Source organism: Terrapene carolina, unplaced genomic scaffold (genome assembly GCF_002925995.2).
Source record: "Terrapene carolina triunguis isolate 2854851 unplaced genomic scaffold, T_m_triunguis-2.0 Scaffold21, whole genome shotgun sequence".
NCBI lineage: Eukaryota > Metazoa > Chordata > Testudines > Emydidae > Terrapene > Terrapene triunguis.
In genome coordinates this window covers 42644969-42663218 of record NW_020664372.1, presented here as the reverse complement: position 1 = coordinate 42663218, position 18250 = coordinate 42644969, and the positions used below count along the sequence as shown (strand labels likewise).

At 44.1% G+C, this 18250-nt stretch overlaps 1 protein-coding gene across 1 annotated transcript in view; it reads right to left on the bottom strand.

The window, feature by feature from the left end:
* Positions 1-16847, bottom strand: part of MGAT4A (alpha-1,3-mannosyl-glycoprotein 4-beta-N-acetylglucosaminyltransferase A) — a 140446-nt gene extending 123599 nt beyond the window's left edge. The window contains exons 1-2 of the mRNA XM_029913506.1: positions 16768-16847; positions 11045-11374 (exon numbers count right to left, since the gene is read on the bottom strand). Coding sequence (XP_029769366.1) covers positions 11045-11138 — 94 coding nt within the window. The 5' untranslated portion in view covers positions 11139-11374; positions 16768-16847. The remainder of the gene's footprint in view (positions 1-11044; positions 11375-16767) is intronic.
* Positions 16848-18250: the final 1403 nt, after the last annotated feature.

The following is an 18250-nucleotide window of genomic DNA, read 5'->3' as shown; positions in this document are numbered from 1 at the left end:
TCAAGGGAGAATGAGGAGGATGCCAGTGGGGGCACTGGGTCCTCCTGTCCCTCCGGCTTGCAGAGATCCCCCTGCACAGATGGGCCTGGTGCGGTGCCAGCTTCTGGACCCATGCCGGCCCCTGCTGCTGGACCCATGCCGGCCCCTGCTGCAGCCTGGGTGCCCATCTCATGATCTCAAGGAGGTTCCTGAGCTACAGATGATGATGATGGAGGGTCACGTGCCTCCACTACAACCGACATGATCTGGACCCTTGGTGGTAGGCCCACAGGGTCCAGAAGGGCCATTGAGCTAGCACCTGCCACTGCGGTGGCCACGGCATCGTAGGCAATGGCTGCCCTTCCTCCTGTCTGGAGCGGTGCCGAGAACGGTGCCAGCTCCTCCTAGAAGCATACGACTCTGCCTCTGAGTCAGATGAAGACTTCGACCTCAGCGACCAAGGCGGTGCGGAGCAAGACAGTGCCAGGGAGCAGTACCGAGGTGAGGGCGAGCAGTGCCACATCATCGCCCACTTCCCTTTAAAAGGCACAGTGCCTCTTTGCTGCGCCAGCGCATAAGGTCTCTGGCCGCCTCAAAGGTGTCCGGAGTGGAGGGAAGATCCAACTGACACTCCCGCACTGGGGATTCCACAAGAACTGGACTCAACAGACCTCCCTATGAGGCTGGAATTGATAGTGCCAGCTGAGCTGGAGAAGGGCATCCCAGCGCAAGATACACCCTGCTAGCACCTCCTCGCTCCGCTGCTCTAGCGCGAGAGCAACCTGTGTTGGTCTTCTTGTGCGGCACCAGCAAATCCGAGCGGTGCTGTGCACTCACACCAGAGGAAGTCTTCGGTGCTGGGGAGTGGTGGTACTGACGGTCTCTGGAGCCCGAGTCTTTTCTTGGTGCCACAGCCTCTCTTACTGAGGCCGGCGCGCTCTGCACCGAAGTGCTGAGTTTGGGGTCGGACACCGCCTGTGTCAGCTGAGGACGAAAGGCTGACTTCATGAGGAGCAATTTTAGCCTAAAGTCTCTCTTCCTTCTTAGTCCTTGGCTGGAAGCCTTTGCAGATTTTGCACTTCTCAGTCTGATGAGCTTCCCCCAAAACCACTTGAAGCAGGAGTCGTGAGAGTCTCCCTTTGGCATAGGCTTCAGACAGGATTCGCCTGAGAACGAGACATGCTCTGGTCCTTGGGAGGGGGAAAACGTGGTTGTGGGGGGTGGAAACCCCCAACTAAAAAACTTATCTTAACTGTGAATTAATGAAAACTAACTAATCCTAAATTTAACTATTCACAGATACAACAAGGGAAAGTCCACTGGGGATCGCTTGCCATAGCAAGAGAAGAGAGCTGCTCCAATGACCATCACTAGCAGTAAGAAGGAACTGAAGAGGTGTGACGTCAGCAGGGATTGTACACTGTAATAAAATGTGTTATTTGTATATGAGTATGTCTCACAAATAAAACATTGGGGAGGTGCCCTTAAAAATAAACTTTCTCCAAGTTGTCCTTTATTTGAAACATAAAGGGTCTGTATATGGGCGTGAGGGAGATTACCATAGCCAGGAACTGGCTCTTCTGTTTCAGGAACATCAGTCCAAGTGAAGCTATGCATTCCCTGTTGCCAGGCCCCTTTTGCGCTGCCCATGGTGTTGGCACCATCAGACCATATGACCCACTTACTTTTTGCACACTCCAGCGGTCATTCACCAGTGCGAAGTTCCAGGCTTTGTGCACAGTGATGTCTGGCTGCTGGCGTGACTCCTGATATGACCCGCTGACTGGGTGGGTTGCAGTGGCCATTCCACTGGTGGAGGTCAAACCAGCCCCTGGATGCACTGACAGAAACACACCCAAAACCACACTAACATGCATACACCTCCTGCAGGGACTGGCCTGCACAGCCACTAAGGCTAGCAGTTGCTTTGTCCTACTTGCTGGGAGGGGGTGTGGGTGTGTGTGTCTACACAGCAATTAAACCAGGCTGCCCTCTGTCCGCTGACTGGGGCTCGCTGTGGGGCTGTGTTTGTTCTAGCTGAACCTTGAGCTCTGAGGTCCCCAATGGGGGAGGGACTCGGAGCCCAAATGTCTACACAGTAATGTTAACAGCCCCAGACCGCTGAGCCAGGCCAGCAGGGCATTTAATTGCCGTGTAGACAGCTCAGTGGGGCTAAAGTGGAGGCTTTTGGGTAGGAACTACCAGGGAAGGGAGCCAAACATTTGGAGCATTGCCATCTGATTCTTCCTCCCCAAGCGGCTGTTGGCCACTTGTGGGAAACAGGGCCACCTAACTGGGGCAGCTGCTAGGAAGAGCAGGAGGGTGCTTGGGGCTGGGGATATGGGAGAGGGTTAAAGGTGGAGGAGCGGGCTCTGGGCTGGGGTCAGAAATGAAGGAAAATGAAGTTAAATACTAGAAATGACAGTAAACTAACTCTTCAATTTTCATTATCTAAGATGAGTGAAATGCAAAAAAAAACCAATTAGAATTAATGGCAAAAATGCATTTTTCAATTTGAAAAATTTAATGTATTTGTAAAGCAGCTAGTTTAATATGTATGTAGCCTGATTCTCCACTGCCTTGTACTGTGTAGTTATTTGTAAAATGCTGCCGAATCACAATGCAAGAATCAGGTCTGTGAATTTTAACTGGACAGGGTCCCTTTACAAAAGGTCTACAGAGTAAAGTTAGTGAGGGCATCTCTCAGATTTTGACAGCCTATCCATGCAGCCATTGCAGCACAAATATCAGCAGAGATGACAATAATGTTGCATCCGGAACTTAAAAGTTTGTGGAGAAAAGGAAATGAAATTTATGTTTTGATTTTTTCATATGAAGTAACCAACGTCGGGCAGAGGACGTGCCTTGGGGATCAGTGACCACCTGACTGCTCCCCAGAAAGTGCCACACACCTAGCGGTGCACAGGAGCACCAAATTGTGCATGTGTACAGGCAAATGCGATTCCCTCTGAAGTCCCGTTACCTGACTTCAGCCCTCAAGGCTCCAGGAGACTCCGGTGCAAGGGCTGAGAACGGGCCCAGGTCACTCGTGCCCTACAAAGCCCAGTAGCAGCCACAGGCTCCCCATGGGCACCCATGGGCCAGAGAGTGGCTGCAGTTGCTGCTCCCTAGGTGGCACAACGGCTCCGCTGCCCAGCTCTCCCTGGGTGCTGGGGGCACTGGAGTGAGGCTCCGGGAGGGCATTCGGGTACAGGAGAGGGTTCCAAGCTGGGGCAGAGGTTGGGGGCACAAGAGGGGTTTGGGGTGCTGGCTCTGGCTGGTACGGTTTGTGGGGCTCCGGAAGGCTGCTGCTATTTAAGTCAGCTTCTTAAATAGCAGCCGCACCGGCACTGCCCCAGCATTTCCCGAGAATGGAGGAAACTGGATGCGGCTGCGGCACCCTGCTTTCACGCCCGTCCCAGATTCCCAGCCCTAGGAGCTGTGGAGCCAGCGCTCAGGGTGGCACCTGCAGGCTGGGGCAGTGCATGGAGCCCCCCAAGACAATCCCTATGCCTAGGAGCGGGACATGCCAGGGCAGCCGCTTCCCCAGAGCCAGGCACAGAGCCTGCCTTAGCACCGCTGCTTTTCGACTGCATGTTCCAGTCGAAAAACCAGACACCTAGCAACCCTACAGTGACCTACGGCATGACCTTCAACTTCTAATAATCTCTCACACTGTTCAGTCAGAAAACCCAAAATAAAACATATGATAATATTGATTAATCTAGGCATATTAAGTAGTGACAACACTGTATTACCTTAGAAACCTGGATTTTGCATTCCAGAAACAGTTTGTACAAGATTACTATCTGATTATATTCATTTAGAACATTCCAAGCTTCAAAGCTGTGCTGTGGTAGGATCTTATGAGGAAAAGGACTTGGACTACCTATTAAGCATTTTGGAAAATAAGTGTTAAATCCCAAGTTGTACAAATCTTCCTGTGATACTATCAGAAGGTAATTTATTTCCAACATGCAGGATAGCTATGCAAACCAGCCTGGAAGGTGATAGTTAGTGTCCAGATGGCTTTTGTGGTCACAATAGAGAAGGACTTCAAGGCAGACTGAACAAGTCTATTCACTACACTATTTTGTTTCAGAGGAGAACCACCAAGCAGTTATTTTTTCACAGATTCTTTCTATGAAAGTGTTTTCTTCTGCAGTAAGTGTACATAATGTTCCTGTTCCTATTTTTACACCTCTGTGGTTGTGTTTAATTTAGCCCATACACTTATTACTTCTACCAGCACTCAAATCTATCTTTTTATTCCCCTTTAAATTATGCCTAATTATTCACAGTTTATATGGGATTTAGGACAAAAGCCATCTCTGTGCCTGATCCTGAACCTCTGTGTGCTACCATAATTTAAATGTTAAATATAACAATTACCCATGATAACAGATTACTCTTTTACATCTAGTAATAGAGGGACCAGGGGAACCACTTTTGTCCTGAGAAATTTACAGAAAAGATGAATATTTGCTGAGTGTAAAATTGAATCACCCTCAAGAGGAAACCCTAATCACTTGTTACAGTTTTGTCTAGAAGGCACCATCTGCGACACCGCATGTTTCCCCTCTGAATAGGATTGACTAATATGTTCTGGCACTTTGGACATACAAAATGATGTACTTGCATTAAGATATTAACTGAAAACTTACATGTTTGTGAGTGGCCCCAAATTCCTAGACAGCAAGACTGGTCATATAGTAATAATACCTCTCTTTCAAAAATATCAAAACATTTTATCAAATGTTAATTAAGCTTCAAGCCACTTGAGGCCAAGGGAGGCCAAGGAGTGATTTGTCTAAAGCAGCATTAGACGTTTGTGGCTATGTAATGCACTCATCCTTTCATGACTGCATGCCAACATCCCAACCACCATTTCCACTGAATTGCAATCTTACTGTTCAAACTCTTGAATGTCTCACTAGCACTAACAGGATAAAACCTTAAATTAGGTTATTACCTAATATGTGTATATCAGACTGTAACTAATCACAATGAAAATAATAAAAGGTGATTATTAATCATTTGTTTTTTCCCTCATTGTCTACCCGATGAGTTCCTTAAAATTACAAAAGACATCTGAAATTAGAGACACAAGAGTCTTTTTTAGTTGAAGCACATAGTAATAATAAAAAAAAATCTTTGGAATAGTAAACCAAACTATTTTTCTTATAGGAAAACCAATGTGTATGTGTGCACACACACACAACAAACCAGTTCCCCAAATCAACTGAATATCATTCATATTCCCTCTCAGTTACCAGCAGGATGGATAAAAATCAATGATTTAAAAAAAAAAATCGGATTTTTTATTTAAATTGGATTTTTTTGATAAAATGCTTTTTAATTAAGATGCATTATAGCTCAAAGATATCTTATCATAGAATAGGGATTATAAATTCTATAGCATGAGACAATATATTCATGTAATGTTTAAGAAAAGTTTTGTAAATGAGTTCCAATAGTTCATGGATTAGGGATCCAATCTTATGGGGTTCCAGGGGCTTCTGTATAGATTATTTAGGTTAATCTTTCTATCTACCCAATGGGGCTCAGTCTAGAAGATATCATCAGAGATGCTTAGTTTTGCAGTTCTCAAACTGTGGATTTGTGTCTCCAGAGATAACATGCTTGTTAACAGCAAAAATGTTTTTAAATAAATAAATAAATAAATAAATAGAGGTGAGAAATAACAGGCCTCAACCCTATTGTCCCTCTGCAAATTTGTGTACACAGAGTCAATCCCTTACCTCTCTCTAAAAGTGCAAAGTTTCAAAAAGTTCAATGAACAGAAGATTGTTGGGGGCGGAATAGATCTGGACAAGGAGAAGAAGTCTGGAGATAAATGTGAGAAGGGAGGGACAGGCAGTAGAAACAAAAGTGAAACTGTTTGAGCAGCATATTCCAGAAGTCTTAAGGTCTTTCTGAGTGTAGCCTTCATTGATTTGAGATCTACCATACCATTCTCTCACTAGAAGGGAAAACCTATAATGGCAGTAGGCCGTAAAAGAGACCCAGTTTGGAAATATTTTCATGAAATTCCTCTACCTGTAGGTAAGACAGGCATGCGTGCAATATGCAAACAGTGCAACAAAGAAGGCCTCATTGTCCGAATGAAACATCATCATGAGAAGTGTTCCTTGCTGCGTTGAAGATGATGAAAGGAACATGTTTGAACACGCAGGATCTTCAGGTTGGTAAACTTTTTTATTTCATACTTCTTTCTTAAGGATTGCCTGTCTTCCTTCTGGACTATTCTTGAATTCTCATGTTTGAGCAAAAAAATATATCTATGGTACTATCATTTTAGATGCAGTTGTGATAAAAAATAAATAGCTGAAATAGGCAGATCTTTTTTTTACAATTTCACCTTTAAAGTAGTACTGAGTGTCAGTGAATGCAATGAGTGATACTAAATGAGCAATATGGTAATAATAATTAAATAACTGCATTGACTTATTTTGTTTAGAAGAATCCATCCTCAACATACAGGATTCTGAAGACTATTCACCTTCAATGTCACCATCTTTTTCTATAGTTTCAGAGTTATCTGCCAATGATAGTGTTTCAGTCACATCATGTATGTCACATAGCCACAGTATATCACCTGTAGCAAAAAAAAAAAAAAAAAATCCATCATCCAGAAACAACCATAGATAAGTTTTGATAAGAACCAGCAGATTACAAAGAGATAATTAATTAAAAAAATGCCCAGTTTGTTTATGCAACAAACTCTCCTTTCCATATGATTGAGAACCCACACTTCATTAACATGGTTCAGTCATTAAGACCAGGATACAGTCCCCCCAACAGCAGATGTCGCAGGCAAATTGCTGGATAAAGTGTATGAAAGAGAAGTTGAGCAGTGTGCAAAAGGTCTGGAGAGTAAAATTGCTCCACCCATCAAGACTCACGTTAACAATGTCCACAATGATTTTGTTGTATGTGCTTGTGTGACAACAGAAGAAGGGAATGTCTTCCTTACAGAAACAATTGATATATCAGGAAATGCACACACAGCAGAATGTTTACAAGAAGTAGCAGTAAAAGCTATAACAAACTGAAAAAAAATTCAAATGTCTAGTATGCAGCTTGATCACAGACAATGCTGCAAATGTATCCAAGATCAGAAAAAATTATTTAGAAGAGAGTCCCAAGCTAATAACATATGGTTGCAGTGCTCATCTGATGCACCTCCCTAGCCAAAGCCTTCTGTGTTCCAGAAATAAAGGCTAATGTTGTTGAAACTGCAAAATACTTCCGTAACAACCACTTTGCAGCAGCTGCTCTGAAAAAAAGTGGGAGGAACCAAGCTACCTCTCCCACAAGACGTGCGATGGAACTCAGTAGTGGACTATTTTGAGCACTATATCAAGAACTGGCCTAATCTGACGACAGTACGTGAACAAAATTGTGAAAAAAATAGATGGCACTGTCACAGCCAAAGTCCTCAACATTGGGCTTAAGAGAAATGTTGAACACATGCTGAGTAACCTGAAGCCTATTTCTGTAGCCTTTAACAAAACAAAGGGAAATAGCGGTTTTATTGCTGACGCTGTTGAAATCTGGAAGGCACTGAGTGAGATCTTAAAAAGAGAAATATGCAATGACAGAGTTAAATTACAAGCATTAAAAAAACGAATGGGCCCCACACTACAAGAAGGATGTGGAAAAATTGAAGAGAGTCCAGCGGAGGGCAACAAAAATGATTAGGGAGCTGGAGCACATGACTTATGAGGAGAGGCTGAGGGAACTGGAATTATTTAGTCTGCAGAAGAAAAGAATGAGGGGGGATTTGATAGCTGCTTTCAACTACACCTCTACCTCGATATAACGCTGTCCTCGGGAGCCAAAAAATCTTACCGCGTTATATCGAACTTGCTTTGATCCATCAGAGTGTACAGCCCCGCCCCCCCTCCCCCCCCCCGGAGCACTGCTTTACCGCAGAATTTGTGTTATATCGGGTCGCGTTATATCGGGGTAGAGGTGTACACCTGAAAGGGGATTCCAAAGAGGATGGATCTAGACTGTTCTGTGGTACCAGGTGACAAAACAAGGAGTAATGGTCTCAAGTTGCAGTGGGGGAGGTTTAGGTTGGATATTAGGGAAAACTTTTTCACTAGGAGGGCGGTGAAGCACTGGAATGGGTTACCTATGGAAGTGGTGGAATCTCCTTCCTTAGAGGTTTTTAAGGTCAGGCTTGACAAAGCCCTGGCTGGGATGATTTAGTTGGGGATTGGTCCTGCTTTGAGCAGGGGGTTGGACTAGATGACGTCCTGAGGTCCCTTCCAACCCAGATATTCTATGACTAGCACTATCTCCAGCTCGTTTTCTTGCAAATATTCTCAATACTCGGTACCAGGGTCAAACCTTAACTGCTGAAGAAGAGGAGTTGGCTATGACATGGACATCCAGCAATCATCTCTCCATAATGCCAACTATAAAACTTCAGAGCTAAGGGTGAACCATTCAAGAAATATATGTTTGCTGATGATGTTTTAAAGAAAGTCACACCAGTGAACTGGTGGAAGTCACTTAAGCACTTGGATTCAGAGACTGTTGAAGTGATAATCTCGCTTTTAACAGCAGTAGCTTCTTCTGCCAGTGTAGAAAGAATATTTTCTTCCTTTAGACTAATTCATTCAAAATTGAGAAATCGTTTGGGACCTGAAAAAGCAGGAAAGCTTGTTTTTCTTTTCCTGATTATGAACAAACAGGAAAATGAAGGTGAAGACAACTGAGTTAGCTATAGAAGCCAATATTTTAAAGTTTTTCATGTTAAAAACAATTTTAACAAACCTGATTTTAAAAAACTTGAATGTTTAACTAAATTCAAATGCTTGTTTGGTTAAAATATTATGTTTGCTGTTGAAGAAAAAAATCCAGAATATATAACGTTGTTGTTTTAATTAAATAAAACAATTTAAATGTCTGTCTGGTGATGTTCTCCTCCTAATACAGCATGGCAAGAAAATCCTCCAAATATTAATGATTAACCTCTTGAATTGGAGATAGATATTTATGAAGTCATTGGGAGGTGAACTGCTTCAAATTACCTTTGGTAAATGAAATAACCAATCATTCATTTTCTGATATAGCTGATATAGCTGTAAAACCAATCTGAAATGTTTTCAAAATAAATCACTTTTAAAATGTATAAGGTGTACCTTCTAAAAATGAAACCTACATCTCTCTCTGAGTTGTGAAGAATATGTATTAAAGTTATAACAACCAACAAGAATACACTTTTATGTAGAAATCCATGATTAAATTGAGTCTTCCTGACTAGTGATTTAAATCAAATCCACCATGACTAAAAGTCCACAGATATGTATCAAGGTATTTATAAACAAAGACATGGTCATCAGAATTTGCAGAAGCAGCATCTTGTAATATCTTTGCCCAAGTTATACAGCATGAAACTTTTATTAGAAAGAGTACGTGTATTTTATAAGCCAAGATGCAAAATTCACCATTTCTGGTACAATATTAATATCTTTCTGTTTTCATTGTTTGTAAAATTTAATGTCTATTGCCCAATTAAAACAAATTTACAGTATCATGACCTCAAGAATCCAGCCGTTTCATTGATGTTTATGTTCAGCAGCCAAGCCCATTGACCAACTGTTACAAAACAGATTACAGGACACAGCATCTGTTTCTCCTACAAATGCCCAATGAAGACAAATTAGCCAACCTGCAACACAGCCCGTATGTTTCTTCCCAAAGGCTTTGTTTCTCTTTCTTCCCATAGATTTTTTTTTTTTTTTTTTTTTTTTTTTTTTTTTTTTAAAGAAAGACTCTAGGCTGGCTTTCTCTGTAACAGATGGGATTCCTGGCAAGTCTTGGCTTGCTTTCCTCTAAGTCAATGCTTCAGTGGTGCAGGATCAGAACCCCAAAACAGCACTCTCTTAGCATAGAGGTTCCCAGTCTTTTTTTTTTTTAAAACCATGTCCCACCTTAGCATTTTTTAAGTTTATTTTATTTTTAAAAGCTTGGCTCCCCCGCCCATCCTTACAATGCGAGTAGACTGACACCTAGTGTTCTGTGTGTGTGTTCATGAACTACTAGGCAAATTACTCAAAATGCAAGTCAAATGGTGCTATAAAAACATTCCTACCTGTTTAGAAAGCATCAGATAAGGGGAGCTGGAAGGATGGCAAAAGTAATAAGTGCCAAGTCACAATGCCACTCACTCAAATTTAATCTGACTGTCCCTCCCCAAAATTTGAGAGAGAGAGGGGCACTGTGATCTGCTAATTGCCCACCCACCCGTGGCACTTTTACTCTAAGACTCACTGTGCTGCCGCCAACCCCCTGCTCCTCCAGAAAGTTTGATGCACTCACATCCCGCATTGAGAAAGTCTGTCTTAGCAGGGGTAATTAGAGCAAAATTCGTCATTTTAAAGTGACTTGAGATAACAGTAATACAATACTCAACAAACATATCAGTTTTGTAAAAATCTAATATATAGAATTCACTAATTTCTTATTTAAATTATTAGAAAGGGAATATTTAATATAAACAGGTCAAACTGGAAATATTTTACATTTCCCTCAAAAGGCAAGACAGAAGGGAGAAAAATCTCTCAAAAGATGTTGAGTGGCAGTTTGCTGTTTCAATCACCAAATCAATAGGAAAAAATAGAATGTGGCACCAAAAAGTAATGTTTATATTCTCCAGCCTGGCTCACTGGGCAACAGTCACAGGAAAAATTAGAGAAGAGCATCTGTTTCTCCTGCAAATGTGCAATGGAGATACTGCCTAAAATAGCCCTTTTCCATCAAGAAAAGAAAAAGTCTTGTTTATCTCCACAGAAATATGTTTTCAAACAAAAACAATAGGCATCCCTCCAGGATGATTTTCTGACTGCAAGAACAGATGCATATTACTCATCAAGGTAATATTCTTGAGCAGAAGTAGTCAACATTCAGTTTACAGCTTACTAGCATTAAAAAAAGCATTTAAAAAAAACCAGCATATGTTGCATCATTCACTTCTCCTTCACGCATAGCTAGAGTTCAGTTTCTTTTCAGAAAATATCTGTCTTACCTTTACCATTTTGCCATGCAGTGTACCAGGACAAACTGAGAAAAGAAGTGATGAAAAATAACACGGTGGCCACAGTTCCATTTCGGAGCCTCATCTCATTTCAACATCACACTTGTTTATATTGTACTTGCGATTTGGATTGATCAGTTGTACTTGTTGTACTGAAGTCAGTTTATTCCACCATTAGCGTCACTTGACCAACAGGAATGAGAGATGTAGCTCTCTCATTTCAAAAGCTCTGTAAAACCAGTCCAGCAGTTACACCGCTTCCAACTTTTACTCGAGTCATTCATTAGCCTTCATAAAGTAAACTTCTTTATGCTTCTACTCCTGTTTACAAAAGGAACACAATTGATCAGTTAGAGGCACAAAAATATATTCATAAGCAGTCTCACCTCTATATCAAAACACATAATAAAAACACCATCAGTACTATGACGCTCTTTACTAAAAAGGATACAGTCAAGTATGGCACAGATTAATTCTCCTCTCCTGTCACCCCTTTTTGGGGTATTTTCTTCAAACCTGAATACTACTTGACATACTAATATGTCCTTTTCATTAAAAAGTTTTGTTTTTGAAAAGACACAATTAACACAGGTTTTGTTTGTATGCTACAAATATCCGTAATATTCGTATTTGTTACAGCAGTACCAAACAGGACCAAGCCTCATCGTTCAAGTGCTGCACAGGTACATACTAGAATCACAGAAGATTAACTCTTCAAGAAAAGACCTATAGTCCAAGGCCTCAATCCTGTGAGTCACTGCACATAAGTAACAGTGGTGCACTTGCACAGAGCGTCACTGAAATCAACAAGACTATGCAGGTGCAGTGGTGCACCGGTGAACAGTGAACTGAAGGATCAGAGCTCTAAATTAGCATTTCCAGAGTCACAGTATTTTAGTTAACTGCTCCTGACCCAAAATAGTATGCACAGGAACCAAAACAGTGTTAGTCGGATGCACAGAAAACAATATGCTATACTCAATTCTATATGGTCCAGCAGTCTCCAACTTTCGTTAAACCACAGCTTTAGCTCTGGTATGGATTACACCAAGGCCTCAAAGCTCCTTCAACCTACACCAGCTAGCAGCAGTCCCCAAGGAATCATCTGAGAATACTACACTCTGGCCACCACTACCCTTCACACCAGGGTGTAGTGCAGGAGGTAGCTATGTCAGTATTGCCCAGCCAATAGCTCAATTTACTGGAAAACTCTAAGTATTCAGCCTTTTTGCACTACCTGAGCAGATCAAACTTCCCAAAACAGGACAATGTCTGGTTTCTGGGATTTTTTTTTTTTTTTTTTAAAGTACCAGAGAAATCTGGAGGACTTTCCTCATACCAGATTACACATTTATGACATGGCATAAACATAAAGCCTAAGTACCTGATATTGTTTCTTTAAGATACTGCCAGCTTTTCTATTTCAAATTCCATCTGACAGAAGTTTGTTACTCAGCTGGTAAGAATTTCTTTGGGTTTAAATGTTCCAGTTCAGAATTGCTAATTTATTTATCATTCAAATAGGTCATCACTGAAGAGCAAAAGGAAAAATCTTTTTTTTTTTTTTTTTTTTTTTTTTTTTTAACACTGGCACCTAAAGACCCCAATCAACTGGGGCCCCACTGTGTTAACAGCTGTAAAAACACATAGTAACAGAAAGACCCTTATGCAGAGAGCTTACAATTGAGACAAGATGCACCAAGAGTGTGTCACAAACAAAAGGAGAGAAGAGGGTAACAGTTATGGGAGCACATGATTACACTGAGCACAACTTTCAGGTTACAAGTCTTTTCTTAAAAGATATAAAAAAATATTAATATCAGACACCTTCCCAACCTTTTTCACTTGGTAATTTACCATTAGTATAATGGCTGTAGTGACCCTTGAGGGAATTTAAGAAGAGTTGGGCAGGTACTTTACATATTAGTTTGGAGAGGGCATTCCACATGTAAGGAGCATCATGAAGGTACTTGTGGGAGAAGTGGACAAATATGCAATAAAGGCTGACATTGAAAGAGCACCTGGGACAATGCAATAAGATATAAGAATAGATAAATAGGAAGGGCAGAGTTGTGAAGAAAGAACAGGAGTACTTGTGGCACCTTAGAGACTAAGGGTACGTATTCACTACCCGCCGTATCGGCGGGTAGCAATCGATTTATCCGGGATCGATATATCGCGTCTCGTTAAGACGCGATATATCGCTCCCCGAACGCGCTCACCGTCGACTTCGGAACTCCACCAGAGCAAGCAGCGGTAGCGCAGTCGACGGGGGAGCCGCGGCCATCGATCCCGCGCCGTCTGGACCCCAGGTAATTTGATCCAAGATACTTCGACTTCAGCTACGCTATTTGCGTAGCTGAAGTTGCGTATCTTGGATCGATCCCCCCCCAGTGTAAACCAGCCCTAACACATTTATTTGAGCATAAGCTTTCGTGAGAGTTGTGAAGGACATTTAAGGTAGACAAGAAGATTGAATTTGATGTGAAGAGAGAGGGAGAACCAGTAGAGAGATTCAGAGAGAGGACTGACAACGGGTTGAATTATAGGTCAGGAAAAATTATTTAGCACCCCCATTTTGAATGGTCTGAGGGAGATGAGATGGACATAAGGAAGGCCAGAGAGTAGGTTGCAGTAGTCAAGTCAGAAGATGAAGGCCTAAATGAGAGTTAAAGTAGTATGGACAGAGAGAAAAGATCTTGGAAGTGTTAAGGGAAAAAAACAGTGAGATTTTTATATGGCCTGGATGTGAAGGACTGGAAAGAGGAAGGAACCTAAAATGACTCTCAGATGACAGGCCTAATTGACTGGGAGATTAATGATGTCAACAATGCTGACCATAACAGCATTAGGTTGATTTTAGAGAGCTATTATGATGATCTGCAGTAACATCTAGAGGTCCCAATCAGGACTGGGATCCACTGTTCTGTACCAACACATAAGACAGTCATTGCTCAAAGAGTTTTTATAAGATAAGGCATGATATATGAATGTCTCAAACCACAGCAGAAAGGGGAAGGAAGAAAGTAAGTCACAGTAATATGTGCAAAACTAGATGTTTCCAAATGAAGTAAGTAGCATTGTGAATTTTGGTTGGTTGGTTTTGCTCTTATGCCATTCTTCTCAACCCCACCCCCTCCTTTTTTCCACCTATAACCTAGTTAACATTATTTAGGGGTACAGTAACTCCTCACTTAATGTCGTCCCGGTTAATGTTGTTTCGTTGTCATGTCGCTGATAAATTAGAGAACATGCTCGTTTAAAGTTGTGCAATGCTCCCTTATAATGTTGGTTGGCAACCACCTGCTTCGTCCACTGTTTGCAGAAAGAGCAGCCCGTTGGAGTTAGCTGGTGAGGGCTTGGAACCAGGGTGGACCAACAGCCCCACATCAGCTCCCTAAGTTCCCTGTGCAGCAGCCGCCCAACAGGCTATCAATTCAGGTGTCCCTCCCCCCACTGCTGTGTGCTGTTCCCACCCTCTACCTTGGAGCTGCTCCCAGGAGCCTCCTGCTTGCTGTGCACAGCAGGGGGGAAAAGAGGAGTGCTAATGTCAGGGTGTCTCCCTCCCCCCACTCCTGCACCCCATCTCCACAGAGCAGGGGGAGGGACAGGATAGGGCTCAGGACGGAGGGAGCCTGCTAGCAGCAGCTGCTGTCTCAACATGCTGAGCTACATAAAAAGGCAATGTACTTAAGAGTGGGGTCAGCGTACTTAAAGGGGCAGTGCGCGTGTCTGTCTCACACACACGGTGCGTGTCTGTCTCTCTCTCTCTCACACACACGCACCACGACCACCACCCAGCACTTTGGAAAGTGGAGGGAGTGGTGCGCTCCAATGGGATAGTGTGGGTTCATCTAGGGTGACCAGACAGCAAGTGTGAAAAATCGGGACAGGGGGGGGGGGGGGTAATAGACATCTATATAAGAAAAGCCCCAAATATCGGAACTGTCCCTATAAAATCGGGACATCTGGTCACCCTAGGTTCATCACCCCTTCAGTTTCCAAGGTTTGCAGCCACTGCCATGCTGTGTCTCCTCCCTCCATTTGTACTGCCTTGTACAGTGTGAGGCTACATTAACAACGTGTTAACCCTTGAGGGCTCAGCCGAGTGCTAGTTCATCATTTAGCAGTAAGACATTCCCTAGGAAATATCCCACCCTCTGACTCCACCACCTCAACCAAGCTTCACAATCATCATTGCTGTGTACAGTATTAAATTGTTTGTTTAAAACTTATACTGTGTGTGTGTGTGTGTATATATATATTTTGTCTGGTGAAAAAAATTCCCCTGGAACCTAACCCTTCCATTTACATTAATTCTTATGGGGAAATTGGATTTGCTTAACATAGTTTCGCTTAAAGAAGCATTTTTCGGGAATATAACTACAATGTTAAGCAAGGCGTTACTGTACTACACTGCATCAGAGAGACTGCACATTCTAAGATCTTATCAATACTAGAAAGGTTGCACCAATTTAACTAAAAAATTTTCATTGATCTCGTTAACCCAGTGCATGCCCCAAAGTTGATGTATTTAAACCATTTAACCCTCAGACATCGATTTAGTTTACAATAATTAGTAATTTAAGCAAAGTAATTTAGCAAACAAAGCTGATCTAAATGAGGGGTCAACCAGTTGAAATATATTTATATTATATGGTTTCTACCAATTTATCTAGATGTATTTAGTTAAACTTGTGAAACTTCTCCAGTATAGAGAAGGCCTAGGCTTCCCCACTATGGACGATGTGACTAAAGGCCTGACTTTGCAAGATGCTTAAGGCAATGGCAGTTGAGAGCCCTTAACATCTCTCATCCCTATCTTACTGAATCAAATAATTGGCTAATGTCTATATACTTTCAGACACCTTTGGTCAATAGACATGAGGTAGTTTCAAATGTGTGCCAAAACCTGATATGCGTTAATGCCCCAATCCTGCAGTCCAACTATGCATATGCATAAGTCTCTGTAGGATCAGGACCTACAGAACCTTGTGGTTCTGAGGAAACCTTAACACACATTAGAGCACAAGTGCCTAGAAAACAGAATTCACAATAGCAAAAAAAAAAACCCCACACCTTTAAAAAGCTGTTTTGTTTAATATACAAAAAGAAAACAAAGAGAAAAATAAATGGATACATTCTCATTACAGCCTTTTTTAAACCCTTCCTTTCATTAGAGCATTTTTCTGTATTTAGGGTTAGGAGAACAAGTGTAAACACAGGACTGGGAACCAAAACCAAATTCGTTCTAATCTCATTTGATACTGATTACCACTGTTGCTTACAAGCAGGAAACCTCTCTGCTACAGTTTCCTCCTCCCTGTAAAAATGAGGGCACTAGCAGTGCATCTACTTCACAGGATGGCTGGGAGGATTAGAGGTAAAATTGTAAGTCACTTTGAAGAAAGTCTTATGTATATCACGCTCAATAATAAAAATACTATAACCACTGAGCATTAGTAGGGTGCTCAAGACTGATAAATAATGTAACCATCATAACAACTTTAGCAAAAATGAAAAGCAATTCAGAGATAATCAGAGTCAAGGCCAGACCACCCTGTTGTGCCTGGGGCTGTCCAGCACACAGGCTTGGCAGGACCAAACACCCTGTCTCATTCCTAGAACACCAGACAAATTGAGGCTGGATTATTACCCTGGCTCCCCTGAACGGTCTCGCTCGCATCCGTTTACTGAGGTAGTTTCTCTCTTACCATCCCCCCTTGATGTTCTTTACAGCTACATCCCTCTACCCTGGTATCCCACAACGCCGGGGGAGAAGCGGAGCTCGCGGACCTGCCAACCGCCCCCACGCGTCCCGGGCTGCCCGGGTGCCGACTAGGCTGCTCCGGCAGCGGCGATAAATAACCGCCGCCTCGTTCCGCGGGGAGGGGGCAGCCCCCGCGGGGAGGAGCTTCCGGAGATGCGGTCCCTGCTCCGGGGGCGGCGGGGCGCCCATGGGAGCCGGGCTGGGGCACTGGCCAGGGAGACCCCGCTTGGGACCCCCACACGCAGCGCTCGCGGCACAGCCGGGGAGGGCGTCCCAGCCCCCGAGGCAACGGGGCGGGCAGGGTTCGCCGGCGGCTTAGCCCAGAGGAACCAGCCCGGAGCCCCCGCAGCGGGGCCCCCACCTGCCCTCCGCGAGGCCCCGGGCTGAGGAGGGGGCGTGTCCCGGCCGCCGCGCTCACCTGGGTCTGGGTCCGGGCCGCGCGGAGGGTGAGCCGCTGCCGCTCGCGCTTCCTCACCGGTAGGGGCTGAGGCGGCTCCTAACGGGCCGCGAGCTACTCAGCCCGCACCGCCTCCACCCACCCCATAGAGCGGCGGCCGCTCCATCCGCCCGCTGCGCGGAGAGCCCGCCCGCTGCCGCTAGCCGGGCTGCCCATTGGCCAAATGATTCTCCACGGCAGGCCAACCGCCAACCTCCCGAGAGGCGCCCTCTCATTGGCTCAGCCTCCTGTCAATCTCGCTTCTGGAGCTATAAATAAATCTCGCGCGCCTGAGCTGGTGTGGTGCAGTGCCTGGGGTGGGACTAGCCTGCAGGTGGATCGCGCGGCTTGCTGGTGTGTGCTACAGGCATCGTCCCTGAAAGGACACAGCTGCTAGCCGGCTCCGGCTCCGCACAGGGGGCTCGCTCTGCTTGAGGCAGCCTCAGGACGTCTCTCAGTCTCTGGGGCCAGGTGTGGCAAAGCTCGCTCTGCTGTGGTGCTCACAGAGATACCTGGAGGTCTCTGGGGGTGTCTCTCATAGGCTAACTGGGGCCCTATCTGCTCCTGCAATCAGCAGATATTGCGGGTCACAAGAGGGCTTTACCAAAAAAAAAGGGGGGGGGGGAGGTGCTGTCTCTACAGAGCTGGTGTTTTTCAGCTTCCAAAAAGAGAAGCCCTTCCCCACTTGAGCTAAAGAACGCCATTGCTTCACACTAGTATATAGGGTCACTGTATTTCAGGTTCCCCAAAAGAGGACACTGCTTGGGGGGGAGTGAGAAGTGGGGGTTTTGGAGGGGGGCCTGCAGTAGGAGTACTCTCTGGAGGTGGGGGAGTAGTGTTTCTCAAATTGGGGGTCCTGACTTAAGAGGGAGTTGCAGGGGGGGTCAAGGTTATTTTAGGGGGTTGCAGTATTGCCACCCTTACTTTGGTGCTGTCTTCAGAGCTGGAGAGTGGTGGCTGTTGGCCGGGTACCCCACCCTGGAGGCAGCAC